Source organism: Branchiostoma lanceolatum, chromosome 16 (genome assembly GCF_035083965.1).
Source record: "Branchiostoma lanceolatum isolate klBraLanc5 chromosome 16, klBraLanc5.hap2, whole genome shotgun sequence".
Classification (NCBI taxonomy): domain Eukaryota; kingdom Metazoa; phylum Chordata; class Leptocardii; order Amphioxiformes; family Branchiostomatidae; genus Branchiostoma; species Branchiostoma lanceolatum.
Window position 1 is genome coordinate 1790485 of NC_089737.1, and position 20851 is coordinate 1811335.

Genomic DNA, 20851 nt, shown 5'->3' on the forward strand with positions numbered 1-20851 from the left:
CTCCTCAAGTTTTGGTTTTCACAGAGGTTACTTGGTGGGAGGCATGATGTTCAGCACATTCTTATGATAATAGATCAACGGGGATGTGCAAACCCAAAGCTAGAATACTAGATTCGGCGAACTCCCTGACACACTCCAACCAGTACGAAATCGGACACCACGTAAAAGTAGGTCATCTTTCATCGACAGCTGAGTGCCTGGATTCCAGATGTGCTAACGAGGTATAAAGTGACAGGAGGGCATCCACAGAGTTCGCCGTACGGATACCTGACATTCCTGTGGAATTCTGGGAATTCTTGCAAATCGGGCGTAAAGTATACTATTAAGCTTGCCCCTAAGGCTTCGCTAAAAATCCTCAACATCTACTCACAGGTTATAGTGCACATCTCCCATGTTGCCTCTGTGTTGTAGTGCATTCCTGTAGGCCTCTTCTGCCTTGTATATGTTTCCTTGTGTCTTCAGGATGTTAGCCAGGTTTCCCCAAGCTAGTAAGACAAAGAAACAAACTTAAAAGTTTTAATTGAGTTTCACTTTGGTCAAGATGTTAGCCATGTTTCCCTTCGCTAGCAAGACAAAGAAACAAAGTTAAGTTTTAATTCACTTTGGCCTGACGCAAACACTAAACAGCTTTATGCCCAAGTCAAACGGTTCCAACTACTAAGTATATGAAGTTGATACCTTGCAGTGAATGGTACATGTAGATGAGTGTTACATGAAAGGGCTATGCAGTGCCGCATCTAACCACTGTCAACCCTGCATCATAAACTTTCACCTTTTCATCCTCTCAAAAACAGTTTCTAGTAACCCAATTGACAGAGGTGACCCAATTGTATCTACATATACTATCAATAAATGACTCGAGCATACTTTCTGATTCGCCAATAACCCAAATACTGTTAATGCAGAAATGTTCGCAGGGATTCAATTTCGCAGTAAGCAGAAAATGGAGTGTTAGCAGTAGTTTTGAGTTAACGATTGAAACAATAGTAGCGCTACAGTCACACAATGGAAAAGCTGGTGGGTTTAAGTCCACGGTAAAGAGTTCACCGCGAAAACCGCGAACATAAAAATGATAAAACCACCGCGAACATGTCTGCATTTACAGTAACCCAAATAACCATTCAACCCAGGAGGCGTAATGCCTTCCATATCCGATACCTGATCTCCCGTGCGGCTAAAGATAATTGAACGGCGTGAGTCACAAGTCTGAAAAATTGTTTGAATATTGGTCCATAATTTGACTGTCCCTTTTGGGGGTTTGGGTGCTGTCCGATAGATAGATAAAGTTCTTTGTGTCCAGGTAAAATAACACCTGTTTATGTTACCCCTCTGACACCGAGTTTCCAGTGACGTAGACGCAGGTTCGACAAGGAATCCAAAGTGTAGGACAGGACGTTTTAATACAGACAAAACTTTCAAGGACCATACCATTCTTACACAGGGGTGTTTCAACATCGCTTCATTCACAGTAGCAGAAACACAGCTGGTGGGAAAGGAGCTCTTTGAAACAAAACGTCCATGCCTACTTCAAGCACACAACTATACTCAGTGGATGCCAAGCATGATATGAACATTGATTCTGAGCTTTCCCAAAACGAGGAAAAATTCGTTTTCGTCAGCAGTTTCTTCCACAATTACTTCTCTTACCCATACTAGTATCACATTTTGTACCTTTCACTATAAACGGTCAAAAAAATTCAATTTTCATGCCATTTTGTTTCTGTTTCTGGATCTCTATAACCGGTATAACTGCCCTCCAGTGTAACACACCAGCTTCACAGGCACACAGCACAGCAGCAGCTGGTTATATTACACCAAATGACCTGTCACACCTAAATTTTGCACATCTGACTGCAAGCACTGTTTAAAGCTATCTAATGACGATGTAATTAATGGCAACGAGTTCTACTCTATTACACTTGGCCTTGAGTTATCAAATACAGAGATGTAGTGCAATAACTTTAGTTCAATGTTTGTTTGATTTTTTGTCAGAAAGATATAAAGACACAAATGGAAGCAATAAGAAGAAGACCTAGAGATTATGCACCCAAAGTCTCTATATGTTTGGTAGGGGCACAGGTAGTGAAGCAAGTACAACATGTACTTCAAACTTAACCCTTGCGCTGCCAGGTTTTCTGGCAAGTAAAAATCCAAAATGTTTGACCCGTGACCTCCTTCACGGAACCGCCCAAACGGCTGGGTGGCCCTAACTCCCCTAGCATCCGGGCTTCGAGCGCTACACCCACGCAAAGCTGTTTTCTTCTGGGAATACCCTATCCCAGTTTTAACCGGGTGCAGCACACAGGGCATGTTTCTGTATGCCTGTTTTAACCAGGAATGGCAGCTTTCTCTCACCTCTCAAATAAACGTACCGGTACGTTTATTTTTTTTCGCCTCAAAATCCACCCGGTACTTTCTTATTTTAGATGGTACGTTTATTACTTTTTTTGGAAAAATGGAGGCTTTGCTAACCAGGAATCCCTTTAAAATCTAAAGTTAAAGTTTTTCTTCCCGTATTTCCCCGGTATTTTTGCTCGTAATTTGCTATTTTTCGGCCTAGCGGCGTTGATTTTCCCGACGCTTTGACCGCGGGCGGGCCTTGTGAAAATTATCCTGGCGGCACTCGTAACATATCGGTCGATATCGCTATGTGACGCTACAAAGTAAACGGGAAAATAAGACGCGACATTGACATTTTAAAATACAATTTTCATAGAAATAAATTTGAACATCGTAAACCAAAGCACGCTGATCTAAAAACGTGTAGCAGAGTAGAGTGCACGGTGAATAATTCCTGCCCACTATCGGCAGCGCGGCGGAAGAATAAGTTGTTCACAGAAGACATGTTACACTTAAAAACAACAATCATAACTTAACTTCCCTTGTGATATGTGTATTGAGGCCACAAAACCTCTAAAACAGCAGAAATATATTATTATCCGATATGATTCGGTAAACAACAGCTGGAAGTCGCGAAACATGGCCGCCACTTTTTGCCACTATCAGTGATGGTGACAGTAAAACTAGCAGCATATTGCATAGCGTGAATACCGATCTTTAAAATGATACAGTAAACGCATGAAAATATTATATTTTGGGGCAACGATAGACACAAAGGCCATTTTTATTTTCAGAGGGTTTCACATTTTAAAATGACTGTAAGATTTTCCAAATTTAGCGGTTAACCGTTAAGCACGGTTTTCTAGTGTCAACCTATGTGCGTATGTGCGGCCTAGGACGTTGGGCTACTTTTACAGTCGATCTCTGTTCAATATTGTGGGCTTTACCGCGGGAACTCGAAATCCGAGCGTCTCACAAAAACTTTGTTTTCGACGCTATGGAGCAAAAGTTTATAGACCTAAACCTTTCCTGTGGAGGGAGTGTGTTCATATTAGATTTTTTTGGGGTGATGTCTTCAGAAAATATGATCAGGTACATTAGTAGCTACCTGATGATTTTTGTTATATGTCACATTGTCAGTGTCTGTCACTGATTGTCAGTAATTTTAGATGATATACATGTACAACAATTTTCTTTGATCACTTGCTTCAAGTTCCAAGTAGAAAATGCATGTGTCATGTACATTTTCACTTGTTGAATTTGAAAGCACCGTGGCCCCCGGTTAGGGATCATAGCGGGGAACCTATGCCCAATTTTTCAACATTACTATTATATCTTATCAAAGTGGTGAGGAAGATCATCATGATTTGAACAAGCTATGTACAGTTATTCTGTTCAATATCTATATACTTAATAGGTATGGTCCTGAGGCATAATTGAATAGATATAACCTACCTGTTTATCATCTTATTTCCCTCGGACAGTTATATGGACACAGTTTACCTTGACTGTCAGTTTTGAAACTTTCCGGGGGTACTTATATTTCAAGGGGTACTTATATTAGATTTTGAAGATTTGTCCGGGGGGTACTTCTATTCTAGGGGGTACTTCTATTTGAGAGGTGAGAGTAAGGGTTTTAACATCCTTATCTGACATGTTCCGTTTTTGCTGTGAACTCTTTAGCGCAAACTTAAAACCACGGCAAAATTTATGACTAGCACTACAATTGTTTCAAACGCAAACTTAAAACCACCGCAAACACACCATTTTCTTCCTACCGCAAAGGTAAAACTACGCGAACTTAGATGTATTTACAGTTATAAAGTGTTGTACCTTTCGCTGGGTTGACTTTAATGCCAGAGCGGTACAGCGCCTCTTCGTCGTGCCAGTCTTCGTTTCTCACCACCGTCCTCGCGCTATACAGCACAACCAGCATCACCGTTGCTACGACGACCACCTTCCGCCACGCCCTTCCTGTCGACTTGTACAGTAGGTGGATCCCCTCCGCTACCAGCAGACAGAACCCCATGCTCGGAATGTACAGCACCCGCTCCGCTATCACGAATCCCACGTAGAAGAACAAGTTTGACGCGGGAACAAAGGGAAACACCATGACGGCCACGGAAAGCACCAGAATGTGGAGTGATCTTGTCTCCGTGGAATGTCTCGCATTGACTGTCTTAGGGACCGAAGTCGGCGACGAGTTATTGGAGTGTTTTCTAGACGACGGCGAGTGTTTGTGCTCCGTGATACCGTTTCCGTATACCGCATTGTGAGCGACTCCGTTACTTTTCGCACTATGTTCCATCTGTGGAGTTCTACTGATCTCTATGATACAATGCATGGCAATAACTGCCAAGGTCAAATAGAAGGTCAAAGTGCAGAGGTTACGCACGTCCCATATGGATTCCACCAGGGGAATTGCATCCATCGACCAATCAAAACTTAGCAGCCGTGGATAAAGAAGCAACAACATATTCAGCGAAGGTAATAGGTTAAAGGTCAAAGTTCTAGCTAAAAAGCTGTCGGAATCTGACGCTGGGTTGTCCGAGGGTGCGAATTCCGGGGGTTTGTTTCCCATAAAGTAGACACGGAATCCTAGTAGGAGTGCACCGCATGCTGCAGTTGCTAGGACACCTTCCCGGACATTCCTGTGTTTTTCCTGCAAAACGAAAGTATTTGACATAAGTCATTTTGAAAGTAACTATAGGATGAGAGTGCAAAACACACAAACAGTAAAACTAAAAGGAAGATGAGATAGATAATGTAGTTTGAGAGGAAGCTGCTAGGGGACCACAAATATGACATACAATGTACAGGGAGCACGAGTAATGTAAAAACTGCTTAGTCTGGCTCCTACATGTATATAACTAAGTTCTTTGTTTACAACCAGGGAGTTACAGTTGTTGTAACTCCTTTTCGTAAATAAAGAACTTTGATATACAGTCCTTTTATAATTACCAACCTGATGAAATTATTCATGTATCTTATTACCTGGATGTCTAACCTTCATCAACGCATTTGAAGCATGTTCAGTGGCATCGATACAGAGAGTAAAGCCATATTTTCATAACAGTTCAGGTGACTGCCATCACTGTACTTTCTCAAGGTTTTCTCAACTTGATCACTCCTAAAGGTACAATGTAAGTCAAACTACCCAAATGGACTTGTACACTTTGACATTGTGTTTGGCATCTGGTTGTGGTTGTAGCTGTCAAAGGAAATTTTGCAAATGAAAATTATAAGTACACTTTAGTGACACAGTTCTTTACAATTCCAATCACAGAATCTAATCTAAAAGGATAAATACTCAATTCATCTAAAAAAGTAGAGGCAGTGTTCATTTGTTGAACTTATAACAGTATATCATTCTCAATTACCACCTTCCAGCAATTTGGAATGGTCTACTGTGAAGTCTTCTGACAAGTCTGCCACAGGACACTTAGTGAAAAGAGCTCCCATGCAAGGATCACCAAGGAGGTCTTCTTGAAACCCAAAACAAACTTTTTATATATTGTTTTCCAATCTTTAAATCAAATGTAACCATGGCAAAAAGTCAAAAGAATTCAGTCCAAATGCCAGACTGTGACATCGACGAAGGTTAGTCATTCAAGTTATAAGATACATAATACAAAAGTTACTCAAGCAGATGGATACAAAAATAGCATCCTGTACCTTTCATCAGTGACTATCGGAATTGCATACTAGCTTTTTGTTTTACTTAGACCCCATACACACTGGGAAAATTCTGGATGTACGACAATGATGTGGGACAATGACGATTTCGTCGTATGTTCACCCTGGATGTAACGTACGACAAAGTCATACACGCCATAAAAATGCCTGACGTACCTTGTGTGGGGCAGGTTCACACCCAGAAAAAAAGGTGACGTACATTCTCACACGTCATTGTCGTACGTCCAGAAAATTTTCCCAGTATGTTTCGGGTCTTCAACTGTACATGTAGTTCAGAAACCCCTATCACACCCTCACATCAGGGTGCTCAGTCTCCCCTTGAGGAGGAGGCTGACCTCTATCCATTACCTTGTACAGTTTATACAGTCCAGCTGGGCCAGAAGTCATTTAGCAGTATGACATACAGCCAATCACACTTACCCATTTTACCCAATTATTTCCCCTTCACTCAGTTAGGGAGATGTAAACAACTTTGGGGCACGCTGCTAACTCACCAATGAAAATCATGTAGGCCTAGGATAAGAAATGTTGTGTTTCTGCTTTCTGGTTACACAACCAACCCTAGTCAAGTAAAAACCTGGCGATCGACCCTAGCCTTTTTTGAGGTTGACTGCTGGCAAGGGACATAAGATTTTTAATCTGAGTGATGAATTCTTTTAAATGTTGATGTAAGAATTATCTGATAAAGTCACTTCGGATGAAATCTTTAAAAAAAATATATTATCACTCTTAGAGGACCATCTTGGTATGCAAATAATGACTGGTATTTCATTAGCTTATAGCTATCTATGTATAGTTATCTAATAAAGCTTCATAACCAAAGACGACCTAAAAGACTTATCAAATTCATAATCTTTCTTTTTCTCAACATACAGTTAAACCTGTGCCACCTCTACATAAAGACCATCTGGCCAATGTGACCACTTTTTGGTGGTCCCTTAGATAATTTTTCATTAAGAATCCTGTACCTAATGACCACCTGTCCACATAGACCAGATTTTTTATCAGTCCCCTGAGTGGTCTTCTTGGGAAGTTTTGACTGTATAATACTGATACTGTATATTGAGATTAGTTTCACAATACATACAATAAAATTGTAACGTTACCACAGTAAAAGCTACAATCTTCAATCCATCTACCACAGAATTCCACCTGCAGACAATTTTGGATGCTGATATTCCAGAGATAAAGTACAGGTAACTGGAGATGCACCAGCTCAGGGCAACACTTATCCTACTCATCAATCATTTCCCTCTTCTCAGGTCACTGTGCAATGCCTTTCTGATGCAGGGACAGGATTTAGCTTGGGGGTAGAACATTTCGAGGCTCGAAAATCTTGGGCGCACAACATAAAGTAAAATGTCAGCAAAATCTAATTACAAACCCTACATCTCCACTTTAGAGCTTGGCTGACTAAACATGTAATATAACTAAGTTTTTATAATTCCTTCTGAAAGAACATGCTGTGTACTACTGACAGTTTGTACTATAGTACCAACACACACATAGACCCTGTTCACACTCAAAAAAATGCATCGGATTAAACATTTACCGCGATAGAATTAAACCGATCGCGATTGATTTTTGAGTTCACACCGCTTTTCGTCAAGTGGATTAAAGTACGCTGTGCTTTGAGTTCCACTGAAGCACGCTGCGTTTGCATCGTCTTTCTACCTCTGTCGCTGGTGTTGTTGTTGTGGTCCATGATCTTGCGGTACATCTACATGAGGTTTTTGATTTTGTTAGCGACCTGCTTGTGGGTCCGCTCGAATCCGTGCTTGGCCATGCCGTCAGTGATCCCCTAGTAAATGTCCCTCTTTCGGTGGCATTTACCGAGTTTTGCCTGTACCTCCTCCTTTCCCCAGATTGCGATTAGGACCTTCGTCTCCTCATGGCCCCACCTGCCTGAAGTTGAAGTTGTTGTATCCGTCTTGCGGGGCATTGTTGACGCTGACAAAACAAGACGGAGCGATCTGACCTGTGTGGCTTGGGTTTGTTTTCCCGTGTGATGCGAACTATGACCCCACGTACCTGGATGCATGACCTCACGCCCGGAACACCCGGCGTATCAATCGTAGTTTGCGTGAATCAATCGTAGTTTGCGTTCACACTCGATATTTGATAGGAGAGGATTGGATTAATCCTCCCCAAACTACCTCCGGGAGGTCGATGCGAATAATCCGATCCAGGGAAAATCTATCGCGATCCGGAGCGTTCACACTGCAAAAATCAATCGCGATCAGATCAATTCTATCGCGATAATACGTTTAATCTGATTAAACTTTTTGAGTGTGAATGGGGTCATAATCTACACAAAGTGCTAGGTTCAAGATGCACCCAGTCAAAATTAGGTGCACAGCTCCAATTCTGGATGAAAAAAAGGTGCACAGTAAATTCAAATTCAAACTTTTCAAATTCAAACTTTATTGCACAACAAATGTAGCAGGCACCATGTATGGCAAGTTCGTAAGTAGTACAAAATATCAAGCACATGCACCCAGTATTTCCAGCCCTTCATTTCCAATCAAACCAGACTTAGCACATGGAAACAGTTTCTGTATAGTAAGGCTATTTCCCATGGACATCTCTGCAGCTGAAATCACTAACGCCTCATCCCTGCCTAGGGGAAACTTTCCTGTGATTTACCGCAGCTGCATGAGAGAGGGTCTGCATGGGGGGATCCTGGCAATAAAACCTTCAACCTGCTGGCTACCACAGTGACTGTAACCAATAGAGATTGGGGTGCCAAATGGCTACTTCAGTGTGCTAAAGGTTCACAGTAAATTTAGGAGGGTTGGCATTGCTGACTGGTAAATTCAGGAAGGCCTGCAACACTCAATGGTATGATTAAGTTGTTGTTGCATTTCCTCTCGATTTCATGGGGTATCTGGCAAAACTAGTCTGCAGACACCAACACAAGACGCTCCATTGTGATTTTTTGGTCAATCTCGTTTTCTATTCTATTTCTATTCAATTTGTCAATAACGCATTCAATTTCAGGATATAACAAATAACGTAGTACGTGGAATTAAAGAGACCATTACTAGGCTTCACGATTTCCGACAACGCTTAACATTGAATGAAAGCGGGCTGGCTACATTGACTGTGAATTAAAATAGCTTGCTACACCTCACAGAAAAAGGCTTGCAGACCCTCCACCAAGAACCTCACCTAGATCGGCAAACTCTCCTGTGATTTATGGCAGCTGCCTGAGAGAAAGGGCGGGAGGGGGGCAATTGTTTTGCAGAACCTGCAGCGCTGTAAAATGGGGGTCAGATCGACCACTGGGAGGAGATAAGTTCGGTCCAGGTTGGGATAAACTTTGACCTTGATGGCCATTAATCAGGACATCTAAGCACAGTGTGTTTGAGGCACCAAGGACTTCTGGGTTGTTTTAGATATTAAATCTCACAGGAAATGTGTGATCAAATCATCTGCATTATTTTACACATCTTTTCAGCATTTCCTTTCTTGTATAATATGCAAAAAGATATGCCGACAGCTTCAATTTTTTTCCATCCCTCTCATTTCTATGGGAGCCCATTTTTTTAGCTCTAAATGTGTCATTTAACTTTCAAGCTGAGGAAAATCAATTTTCTTCCACAATGTCCTGCCATGAAGTTCAGATTTTTCAGACAGGCCTAGCCTGGTGAAACTTTTCTTGCATCCGAACAAACTGACTTCCATCCCAGGACAGAGGTTGGGGTCCTGGAGACAGCCCTGGATGGACCACAAAGAAGCTAGGGGAGATGTGTATACACAATGTATGGGACATTTTCAGATTGTTATATCTACTTTTCTCAATGTTATATGTCCTGCACAGGCTGAAAAGAATGTTTCCAATGGTGTGAAGTATCCGGGTGCCTTTTGTCCCTCCTTGTGGGCAAAATATACATTCAGCAGGTGTTAGGGTTAACTTCTGTTATGGTATTATGGCTAGCCTCCGCATCAAGGTTGCAGAATGTCTGCTTATCATTATATTCCCTTCCAGTAGGGAGGGAATATACTGTTTTTGCTTGCCTGTTCGTCTTCATCTTTCTTCCTCTTCTTCCTCTTCTTCTTCTTCTGTCAAAAACCAAGTAGATGCGGGGTTGTAGCTCTACTAATGGTATTGCAGAAAGTTATATGTACCTTATGGTACGTGGTACGTCTTACACGCTACTTTGGGTTCAGATAACAAATAACGGCTGTTTGTGCCAAATAAGGCTAGCTCATTAATTATTCATGAGCAACTGATGTCATAGTTGAGATGTAGGTACCTATAGGAAAGGTGAATACACCTGGACATAAATTATGCTAATGAGGACCTCATTTGCATAAGTTATGCAGGAACTTGTATTCCCATTACAATACATGCTACAGATGCCATATTTGACATGTAGGTACCTTTAGGAATGATGAATACACCTGGACATAGATGATGCTAATGAGGACTGCATTTGCATAATTTATGCAGAAAAGTTTATTTCCCTTACGGATGCTATGGATGCCATATAAGATATAGGTACCTTTTGGAAAGGGGCATACACCTGGACAGAAATTATGCTAATGAAGACCTCATTTGCATAATTTATGCAGAAACATGTATTTCCCTATGCTCACTCACTCACTCACTATCTCCCATAGCTTAATCAGCCGTCGGATGGATGTCATATCTGAGGTGTAAGTAATGGGAGGGTAATATCCTTCATTTTCTTGAAAATGTTGTCTTTCTAGTTTTAACAGGGACTTTATGAGGCTTACTTTCCAGTTTCCAACTAAAATTTACTTTGGATAACAGTTTCAAAAATAAGTATTAACTTTAAAAATCTAATTATGAAATTATTTTAAAAGGCGTGAAAACAACAAACTTCTGTTAAAATAATTTTATGTACTATGGCTAACCTCCACATCAAGGTCATTGCAAAATGTCTGCTTGTGATTTTAACAAATCTTGTCACTTAAATCGGGGACTTAATGAGGCTTACTTTCCACCTGAAATTGTCTTTGGTAACAACAGTTCTTATAACTAAAAACTTTAAGGCAGACAAGAAAACAAACTCAAAACTTAGAAATGGAAAATGGAAGGATTGTCCAAGTATTTTCAGCTGCTGCAACACTTTCAACTGTAAAACAACAGAACGTCCTAAAATCTTTGCACAAAGGAGAGTCTAGAAGGCGCTATACTGTCAAACCTCTGCATTTTTAACAGACTGTCATTTCTAATGAAGACAAAAGAGCCTGCGAAAACTGTTCATGGCCTTCATCTTTGTTGACCTTGAGCATGAAATTGTGACTTGATACTAAACAGCTGTGAGGGAAGATACTAAATAACAGTGTCAGAATTCAACCAATATTCATGCAAAAATAGGTATTAACTTAAATATCTAAGTATAGAAATATTCTTTAAACTGGATGAAAACAGCAAACTTTTATAAAAGTAATCATATGTATCAGTAGAATTTAGATTAGAGGCAGCTAACTACCAGAAAGCTCTTAGTTACAGATGGTGATTAGAACCTGTTCTGCATGATGAAGTTTCAAGTAAACTTTCCCGTTGACTTTACTTTCCGGCATGCTTGGTAAATCCTGAAGACAATAAACATTCTGTGCAGTTCACTTCTCTTCCCCTAATTATTTGTGTGTGTGTGGCACAGGCATTGAACCAATCAACGCCAGGGATCATATCAGTCTAGCACAGCTTGTACCATCTCTGGAGACACCAAATTGGCCAGACTAACTGTTGAGGATTTTGTGGCAACTAATGGGGCAAGCGAGGAAGTTTGAAACCGAACCTCTGCAAGGGAAACACTCTGTCAAGGACAAAGTCAACTGATGAAAGACATGCAGCAAATTAAACCCTGGCTAATACAGTTACTCTAACTCTCAGCAGGAAGAATTGTTTCTAAATCAAAATCTTTCCTGTAATTCAGAGGACGTAGGGAGACTTTTGTATGTGTTCTTTGATCTCCCAAGTGTAAAGGACTTTGTGGATTAAGTTTAAATGGGATCCATATTGCATCAGGGTGGTAAATCCACAGGTAGTTTCCCTCCAGTAGGTCCTTGTTTTTCAGCTTATTCCACTTCTGCAAATGGGCACCAGAGATATTCATGGAACCTCATGGTACAAAGCCATGGTTAAACTAAGGCACAACAATAACAACAAAATTACAGCCTTATCTACTGCTAGAAAAGTACTACAGCCTATGGTGATTCAAGTTCAGGATGGACAAGCTAGGCCAAAAGGTACATGTTAACCTTCTCCCTGCTGCCTAACACAGTAACCAGTCTAGTAGAGAATTGGTAGCCAAAAAGCTACTTCATTGTTCACACTACTTCAATTTAAACACCTGACCAGAATATGGTCTGGGAAGGATTCAAGGAAAGCAGAAAACACTGACGGACTTATTCCATGCAATCACAGTGAAAATACGAAAACTGCACTTCCACTTGCATTCTTTGCAATTTCAAGAAAAGAAAAGAAAAGAAAAAAGACCCCAAAAAAACACACCCAGGCATATTTTTGTTGGCTTATTTATTTATTGCTTGATTTTATCAGAAACGAAAAAAAAGAATTGTTTTCTGTTAACAGATATTGGACTTACATGTGTACATCATGTGTATATATTGATGATATAAAGAAAAAGTCATTCGATCACGCATCTCACCAAGTTTCCACCCAGCCCCTTCATACAGGACTTTTACTCGGCTCTCAGAATCGGTAGCATTTCTTGTTTTAATCCCTTCCTCTGTTTTGTAATCATAGCAGTTCACGGTAAATAATGGCTCCCAAGTTGTTTCTTTCAAGCATAAACAGGAAGGCTCTCTTTTACAGACCTTCCGTTTGCTCTGAGTGACGGAGGGCATCCTTCTGCACCATAAACTTGACTCTGCTAACACAGGAGCATGCTGGGAGGTCATGCCCAAGGTTCAGGGAGAAGGTAAGCCTTTGTGCGCCGGCCATTAGAAGGTGTCTGTTATGTCTGGCAAAGGTAATGGGAGGATACCAGAGACCGTGTTGATTGTACAGCCACTGGAATTTCAAGTTAGCATGGGGGGGGGGGGGATAGTTTGTTTTGTTTGAATATGCTTGGGTCCAAGGTCGTAGTTGTTGAAAAACAAGTTAGCTACCAGTAAAAGGATCCATGTAGATCCTGTGGATTTTATATAAACAAAAATGAATGGGGGCTGTCAGAACATTTCTTCTTCAGGAGGTGCAAGAGAACTTGAATATAGGGGAGACAATTGAAACTCAGAAAAATGGGAAGTTTTGAAACTTCCTGACATACAAGGCTTCTAATTAAACCCTATGACAATGCCCTTGTGACAGCTAGCTGGGCTCTTGCCAGTTTGAATTTTTTTTCTGTCGTCCAAATTCCTGTTGACGAGAAAATCCTTAATCTAACAGGAAAAAGGACATTTTTTTTAGATCATCATATACAAATTTCCAATTATTATTGAATTTCCAGGCTGTTAGTTGGGAATGGTTCAAATATTTCTATATCTTATACTTGCCAATTTTGTATTTTGAATTTTTCTATCATACGCAGCACAATTGTGTAAAAAACAATGATGGAATGACACTGCTGGCTCTACAGCCCTGCCTTGTGATCTTCAAAATGAATCCCCAGATCCCAAGTGAGCAGTGTTATGTAACCTTGAGTCACAGAAGTCTTGGTGGTTGGTCTAGCTGCTGACATACAAGGATCTTCTTAAGAAGCCATGGTTAAGACTTTAGTCCTTCTTGACCTTGGCAGCCCGTTAAAAGACATAACACCATCTGCATCCTCTCATCTGCAACAGCTCAGTAATACGACGAACACAGTGATAGACAAGAAACGACTCCCAGATTTCAACCATCAGGTAAGACAGTAAAGCAGGGCTTGAAATTCATTCTTGGGAATTGGTGCACTGGTGCATTTCACCTAGAAACTTAGGAGAAAAAAATTTAGAGTGCACAACATAAAATAAAGTAGAATGTCATCAAAATGCATTCACAAATCCTACTGCATTTCTTAAGAGCTTCAATAAGAGATTCTAAAGCTAAATTCAAACAAAGGTTATATTTAATGCTTTTTGAATTTTCTGATGAAGAAGAAGAAGATTTCAAATATATTCTGTAACTACTTCAAGTGTACAATAGTCCCTCTAATCTATATTTAGCCTACAAAACTATCTAGGTGCACTGGTATAACCACAGTCAAAAATTAGGTGTACAGCTCCAACTTTGGGTGCACAAAGGTGCACATGCACCCAGTATTTCGAGCCCTGATACAGTGTATTAGGAATGTCCAACATACCCTAACATAGATAGAGAGTGGGCTATCAGGGGTAAGACTGCTACTACAGACAGACAACAAACTCTGCTGCAATCCACTGACCTGAACAAATAAATCTCCCTCTAGAACCTGAAGTGAAGACCCCTGCAAACTGTTAACGTCTCAGAACCAATACCGTAACTCTTGTTTCTTTCACTGTAACTTTATTATATTCCCCTTCCAGTGGGAAGGGGGATATACTGTTTTTGCTTGCCTGTTCTTCTTCTTCTTCTTCTGCTGCCAAAAACCAAGTAGATGTGCGGTGGTAAGCTCTACTAATGATGTTGCAGAAAGTTATATGTACTATATGTAACATGGTACGGATGTTATATTTGAGATGTAGGTACCTATAGGAAAGGTGAATACACCTGACAATAGATTATGCTAATGAGGACCTAATTTGCATAATCTATGCATTAACTTGTATTTCCCTTACCGTAAGAGCTGCGGATGTCATCTTTGAGATGTAGGTACCTTTAGGAAATGTGAATGCACCTGGACATAACTTATGCTAATGAGGACCTCATTTGCATAATTTATGCATAAACGTGTATTTCCCTTACTGTAAAAGCTGCAGATGTCATATTTGAGATGTAGGTACCTTTAGGAAAGGCAAACACACCTGGCCATAAATTATGCTAATGAGGACCTCATTTGCATAATTTATGCATAAACTTGTATTTCCCTTGCCATTAAAGCTGCAGATGTCATATTTGAGATGTAGGTACCTTTAGGAAAGGTGAATACATCTGGCCATAAATTATGCTAATGAGGACTCATTTGCATAATTTATGCATAAACTTGTTTTTTCCTTACCGTAAAAGCTATGGATGTCACATTTGAGTTGTGGGTACCTTTAGGAAAGGCGAACACACCTGGCCATAAATTATGCTAATGCGGACCTCATTTGCATAATTTAGGCATAAACTTGTATTTCCCTTACCATGAAAGCTACGGATGTCAGATTTGAGATGTAGGTACCTTAAGAGAGGTTAATGCACCTGGCCATGAATTATGCTAATGAGGACCTCATTTGCATAATCTATGCAGAAACTTGTATTTTCCTTACCGTGAAAGCTACGGATGTCATATTTGAGTTGTAGGTACCTTTAGGAAAGGTGAATACATCTGGCCATAAATTATGCTAATGAGGACCATATTTGCATAATTTACGCATAAAGTTGTATTCCCCATACCATGAAAGCTACAGATGTCATATTTGAGAAGTAGGTACCTTTAGGAAAGGCAAAAACACCTGGCCATAAATTATGCTAATGAGGGCCTCATTTGCATAATCTACACATATCCCTTACCGCGAAGGCTACGGATGTCGTATTTCAGATGTAGGCAGCGTTCCCGCCAGGCATACCTCAGTGCGTCTTTGGACGCACTTTTTTTGGAAAAGACGCACTCAGCTGGGCTGAGTCCGTCCAAACAAAATTTTGAAGGGAGGCTAATTTCTGTCACAAGTGGAACTAGAATCTTAGAACAACCGCTCATTTAGTAAGAAAGAAGCCTACGATGTACTTCCAGGGCTCTCTGTTACGAATTGTTAGCAGTCCAGGGCCAGGGGCGGAGCACCGCACGCCTTAAAAACATCAAACTCACGCCGGGCGGCCCTGGCCCCAGTGAGACACGCCCCCGTAATCTCTAAGATCCGAAGTTCAGTGAAGTGCCGACGGTCCTACGGCCGCGGGGCCAGTACACAAGATTCACTCGAACAAGGAGCGCCTCTAAATATCGTGTTGTTGCCCTCATTGTACTTTTTTAATGACAGTCATACAGATATTTGCGGCGCTATTAGTATTTTACAAGCCGTTTATATCTTGATCATGAACTGGGACGAGCTCAGGCGAAAGGTTCGCGCCAAACATGATCATGAAACACCTGAAGGATGATAGCATCACAACGTAACAAAGCACACGGCAAGCACATCGATACATGAAAAAAATTATGTATATCCCAGAAACTAATACAATTCATTAGAATCACACCCAACTTCTTGTAATCCTTCGATTTTATATAGAGAAATGTCATTGTGTTTATCAACTTACAATGTGATCGTGATTTCCCTCTTTTACGTTTGGATGCGGTGAACACACCTCAGTGCAGCCATCTTGTCAAAAGTTGTGTCGCGATTTCGTTCAATTTGCTATTGGAAAATTGACGCAAAGACCTGATCTCTGGCTCGCAGTATGACTGCACGAGTATGAGCATAGTTTTACGTACATCTAGGAAAAAAAGAATGGTACGTACAGGATGAAGAAAGCATGGAGAGTCGTCACTGGGAGCCGAAAAACGCACGGCTTTTCTGTAGAGACACAACTTTCTTTTCCATGGCTGTCGCCTGTAGGACTGTTTGCCTTGCAGCTACGATTTTGCCACTGGATGATCATTGATTTTCTAGGATCGACCCAACATTGAACCGGCCTGGATGTCATGTTCACTTTTGTGACGGTAATTTATGCTTCTTTGACCGACAAATGGATTCTATACTTATCGCATATCGTCCGATAATCACCTAGTTTCGTACTCGGTAACGTTACGAACGTTATGTTTTTTAATAAACTACGGCCTGCTTGTGAAAATTACTTGTAAGCTCATGTTTACTTACCTTTTCCTGTTAGTAACGTTCACGAGAACTACCGGTGTTAGTGACATAACAACGAACTCTCCGGTCGAGAACAAACGATCGAACATAAAATGAAAACTGATAGCCGGTTTTATCAAACTAATCAAAGACTTAAATAGTACTTTCCATGCTCATTATCAATCTTGGTCGGTATCCACGTACCTCAAAACACGAATATTCTGAAGTAAAACAATGTGTTAGAACTTAGAAGTAAACTACAACGGGTGACAACATAATCTACCGATTTCCTGCGTTTTGAAAAGCACATTTTTGGGTCGTTCTCGTTAGCACTGCCACCGATAATGACAATGGCGGCGGTAAAAGGGACCACTAACAACCACTCTCAATCGCATGATTTGTCTCTCAAAATGCGGGAGATTGCGTTTCTGAAGGCTTGAAGATCCAAAATTTCCCGGGGGAGAATCACCCCGGACCCCCCTAAATTTGGCGCTGCCCCCCCCCCCAATATTATATTTTGGTGGACACACTCTTAACCTGGGCTGGCGGGAACGCTGGATGTAGGTACCTTTAGGAAAGGTGAGCACACCTGTCTATAAATTATACTAATGCGGACCTCATTTGCATAATTTAGGCATTAACTTGTATTTTCCTTACCATAAAGGCTACGGATGTCATATTTCAGATGTAGGTACCATTAGGAAAGGTGAATACACCTGACCATTAATTATGCTAATAAGGGCCCCATTTGCATAATGTGTGCATAAACTTGTACTTTCCTCACCATTAAAGCAACGGATGTCATATTTGAGATGTAGGTACCTTTAGAAAAAGTGAACACACCTGGCCATAAATCATACTAATGCTGGCCTTATTTGCATAATTTAGGCATGTACTTGTCTCTACTGTCAAGGCTAGGGATGTCATATTTGAGATGTATGTACATTTAGGAAAGGTCAGCATACCTGGCCATAAATTATGATAATGAAGGCCTTATGCATAATTTATGCATATCCCTTGCCATAAAAGCTACGGATGTCATATTTGAGTTGTAGGTACCTTTAGGAAAGGTGAATACAACTGACCATAAATTATGCTATTGCAGACCTCGTTCGCATAATATATGCAGAAACTTCATAATACCATTACAGTCAATGCTAAGGATGTCATATTTCAGGTGTAGGTAATGGAAGGGGTATATCCTGCATTTTCCTGAAAATGTTGCCTTTCTAGTAGTGTTCACTGTTTTCATTGTCACCTCTGTACCATGAACATATCATCACCATGAAAAACCCATTGTAATAATTCATTATTCCTTCACACATTCGTTCTGTGAAGTTAAAGTTCAATGAAAATGTCCATTTTCCTTACACCGTGAAATTTTGCTACCGTGAAGATAAAGGGAAATACAGTATACACATTGACTGGCATGTTATACATGTAGATATGTGATCTATTGTCAATGTCATAAAATTTATAAGAAATACATACAGCCAAACCTGTACAAGTGACCACCTCTACATAAGAACCACCTGGCTAATGTGACCACTATTTGGGCGTCCCTCAGTTAATTTTTCCCATTGACACAAGCATTAACCTTCTCCCTGCTGTCTAACTCTGTAACCAACAGGGAATTGGGTACCAAACGGTTACATCAGAGTGCTATAGGTTAAAAATCCTGTCTATGGTGACCACCTGTCTACATAGACCAGATTTTACCAGTCCTGAGTGGTTGTCTTGGGCAGTTTTGACTGTATATTAATACTGAAACTGAAAGACAGTACATGAAGTCTTAACAGAAATTCCCATATTACTTAAAGACATCACAGCGTCTCTTACCTTATACAAAGCAGGAACAAGATCCTGTAACCGTAGATGACTGCATATGAACACATCGTAAACTGCATTGATAGCAAGCACCGTAATGCCCTGCTCCTTGGTCAGCATGCTCGCTGTAGTACACAGCATGCTGCACAACAGCCATAGCCACTTAACCACATCAACCTCTTCTTTCGATAAGGTCTTGTCTCTCTGTCGACAGTATCTTGTGTAGGAGAGGAACGAAAGAAGGAAGAAGAGGCATGCTCCGACGTCAGCCCTCCCCACAACTCCTGCTACAGCCTCCGTGTGAATAGGGTGAGAGGCAAACAGCAAGCCAGCGAGCAGTTTTACGCTAGTTCTTTGCAAGAAGAGGCCGGCAACATGCGTGAACAGCGCAGTCACTACCGCATGAAGCACGGTATTTGTGAAGTGGTATCCCCACGGATTCAGTTTGCCGAAGTAGTGGTTGATTCGGAAAGAGATGACGCAGAGAGGACGGTAGGACTTGTGGCTGCCGCTGTGCGTGAGCGGCGTCCCCCAGAAGTCATTGAAGAAAAGGTCTGTAAGAGGAGTCTCTTGTTGGAGATCTTGATTCTTCAGTATTGCACGGCTGTGGAAAAAAACAGAAAAAGGAATATCAACATGGAACCCTGGCATGTAACAACATGCTGAACCAATAAATAAATAAACATGGAAAACAATTTACATCTATGTTGCTAAAATAATGTTATGATTTTCTGCACACCATACCTGAATGTTGTGCTGCAGAATGGTGAACTATGTTTACAGTGGCCTGGGACCATAATTGGCACAGGTGTGAGTTCACTTAGTTTACGGCCATTCTTTGTAAGATTTTCTGGTAAAAATTAGATGTCTCCTGTAACTTAAGCATACACGAAAATTCAGTTACATGTCAATATTTCAATTGCCCATGGCCTGATTGAATCGCCCTATATAGTGGCCACCCCAACTTCTGGCCATTACAGCCCCAGACAGCGGAGCTTGCCTCACACAGACTAAATTGCCCATAACCTTTGCAATAAGAACACAAAGAATTTACATGTCATTTAGCTGATTGGCTGAAACCAGTTTGTTAAATGAGGTGCACTCACTGCACTGTAATAGAGTGAAATGTGAGTGTGAAACAATTATCCAAGGTCTGCTATCATTCATTGAAGGAGAGTACTCAGTACATGCAGTTCAGCCATATAGTCCCAGGTTACAAGTTTTTGGAGTCAACTTGGGGTCAAGTCGACTAAAAAACGCATGAGTAAATCGGGCCATAGTCTCTATAATAGCTGGTATACAATCTTTATGAAGGCTTCAACGAAATAACTGATGCGACAGTTGAAAAAAAATCACCTCATGATCACTCTTTCTCAACAAACGCTTTTGAACACTAGCTCAATTCTATCAACCTCTAGCGGTTATGCTACATTAAGAATGAAAAGCTTTACAATATGGTTGAATGTGTTCGAATGTTATCAGCACAGTCTCTAACCATAAGAGAGGACTGATGGCCAGCAAAGAATGCTACATAATTACACTTAATTATTTAACAGTCATTAATTACCCTTAATGAGGTAACATGAGATAAACAGGAAGTTCCTTTTAGTGATAGCAATTCTCTATTGGATTGGAGAAATAAAACACACAAATCAGATATTTTGATAAGATAAAAAAAAAATATGTTTCACTTATTTTCACTACAGTTGCCCATGTGTGTTCAGGTCAGTTGCATATTGCAGATTTTTTTTTCTATTTTAGTTTACCCCCAAAATGTTTGTTTAAAATCAAAAATTAGATCAATGTGGCCTGAGTTGAGAGCATGTATCTTGCCCCCCCCCCCCCACCATTGAATATTTTGTAGTCCAACTGAGATACACTAAGAGCATATCAAAACATAACTGATAATACTACAGCTTCTTGGAACAATTTTATAATCAATCGTTTTCAATCCTGTTCCTACAAATTGTGAATCAACATTAAACAAGAGTTCGCAGATCTCAAATCTCCATGAAATATATATTATGAAAATTAGGCCCACATCTGCATAATTTATATTCAACTATGTTCATTGTCACATAACTTCCAAATGCCACAAGTA

At 40.6% G+C, this 20851-nt stretch overlaps 1 protein-coding gene and 1 long non-coding RNA gene across 6 annotated transcripts in view; one reads left to right on the forward strand and one right to left on the reverse strand.

Moving 5' to 3' along the window:
• LOC136421769 (protein O-mannosyl-transferase TMTC2-like) overlaps nucleotides 1-20851 on the reverse strand; it is a 61778-nt gene that overhangs the window by 13489 nt on the left and 27438 nt on the right. Inside the window, exons 1-4 of one of the 3 annotated variants that reach the window (XM_066409319.1) lie at nucleotides 19495-19562; nucleotides 18763-19354; nucleotides 4174-5002; nucleotides 371-485 (exon numbers count right to left, since the gene is read on the reverse strand). In XM_066409319.1, the coding sequence (XP_066265416.1) occupies nucleotides 371-485; nucleotides 4174-5002; nucleotides 18763-19354; nucleotides 19495-19547 (1589 nt within the window). In that variant the 5' untranslated portion in view covers nucleotides 19548-19562. Of the gene's footprint in view, nucleotides 1-370; nucleotides 486-4173; nucleotides 5003-18762; nucleotides 19355-19494; nucleotides 19563-20851 lie in introns of those variants that run through there. The other 2 variants (XM_066409318.1, XM_066409320.1) reach the window with 2 other exon arrangements.
• LOC136421770 (uncharacterized) lies at nucleotides 12944-19447 on the forward strand. Of its 3 annotated transcripts, none has more exons than XR_010753503.1 (3): nucleotides 12944-13007; nucleotides 13819-13878; nucleotides 18965-19447. It is a non-coding gene; the product is annotated as an uncharacterized lncRNA (long non-coding RNA). The 3 variants fall into 3 exon arrangements; XR_010753504.1 differs by having other exon boundaries at nucleotides 12950-13060; XR_010753505.1 differs by having other exon boundaries at nucleotides 12957-13007; nucleotides 13566-13878.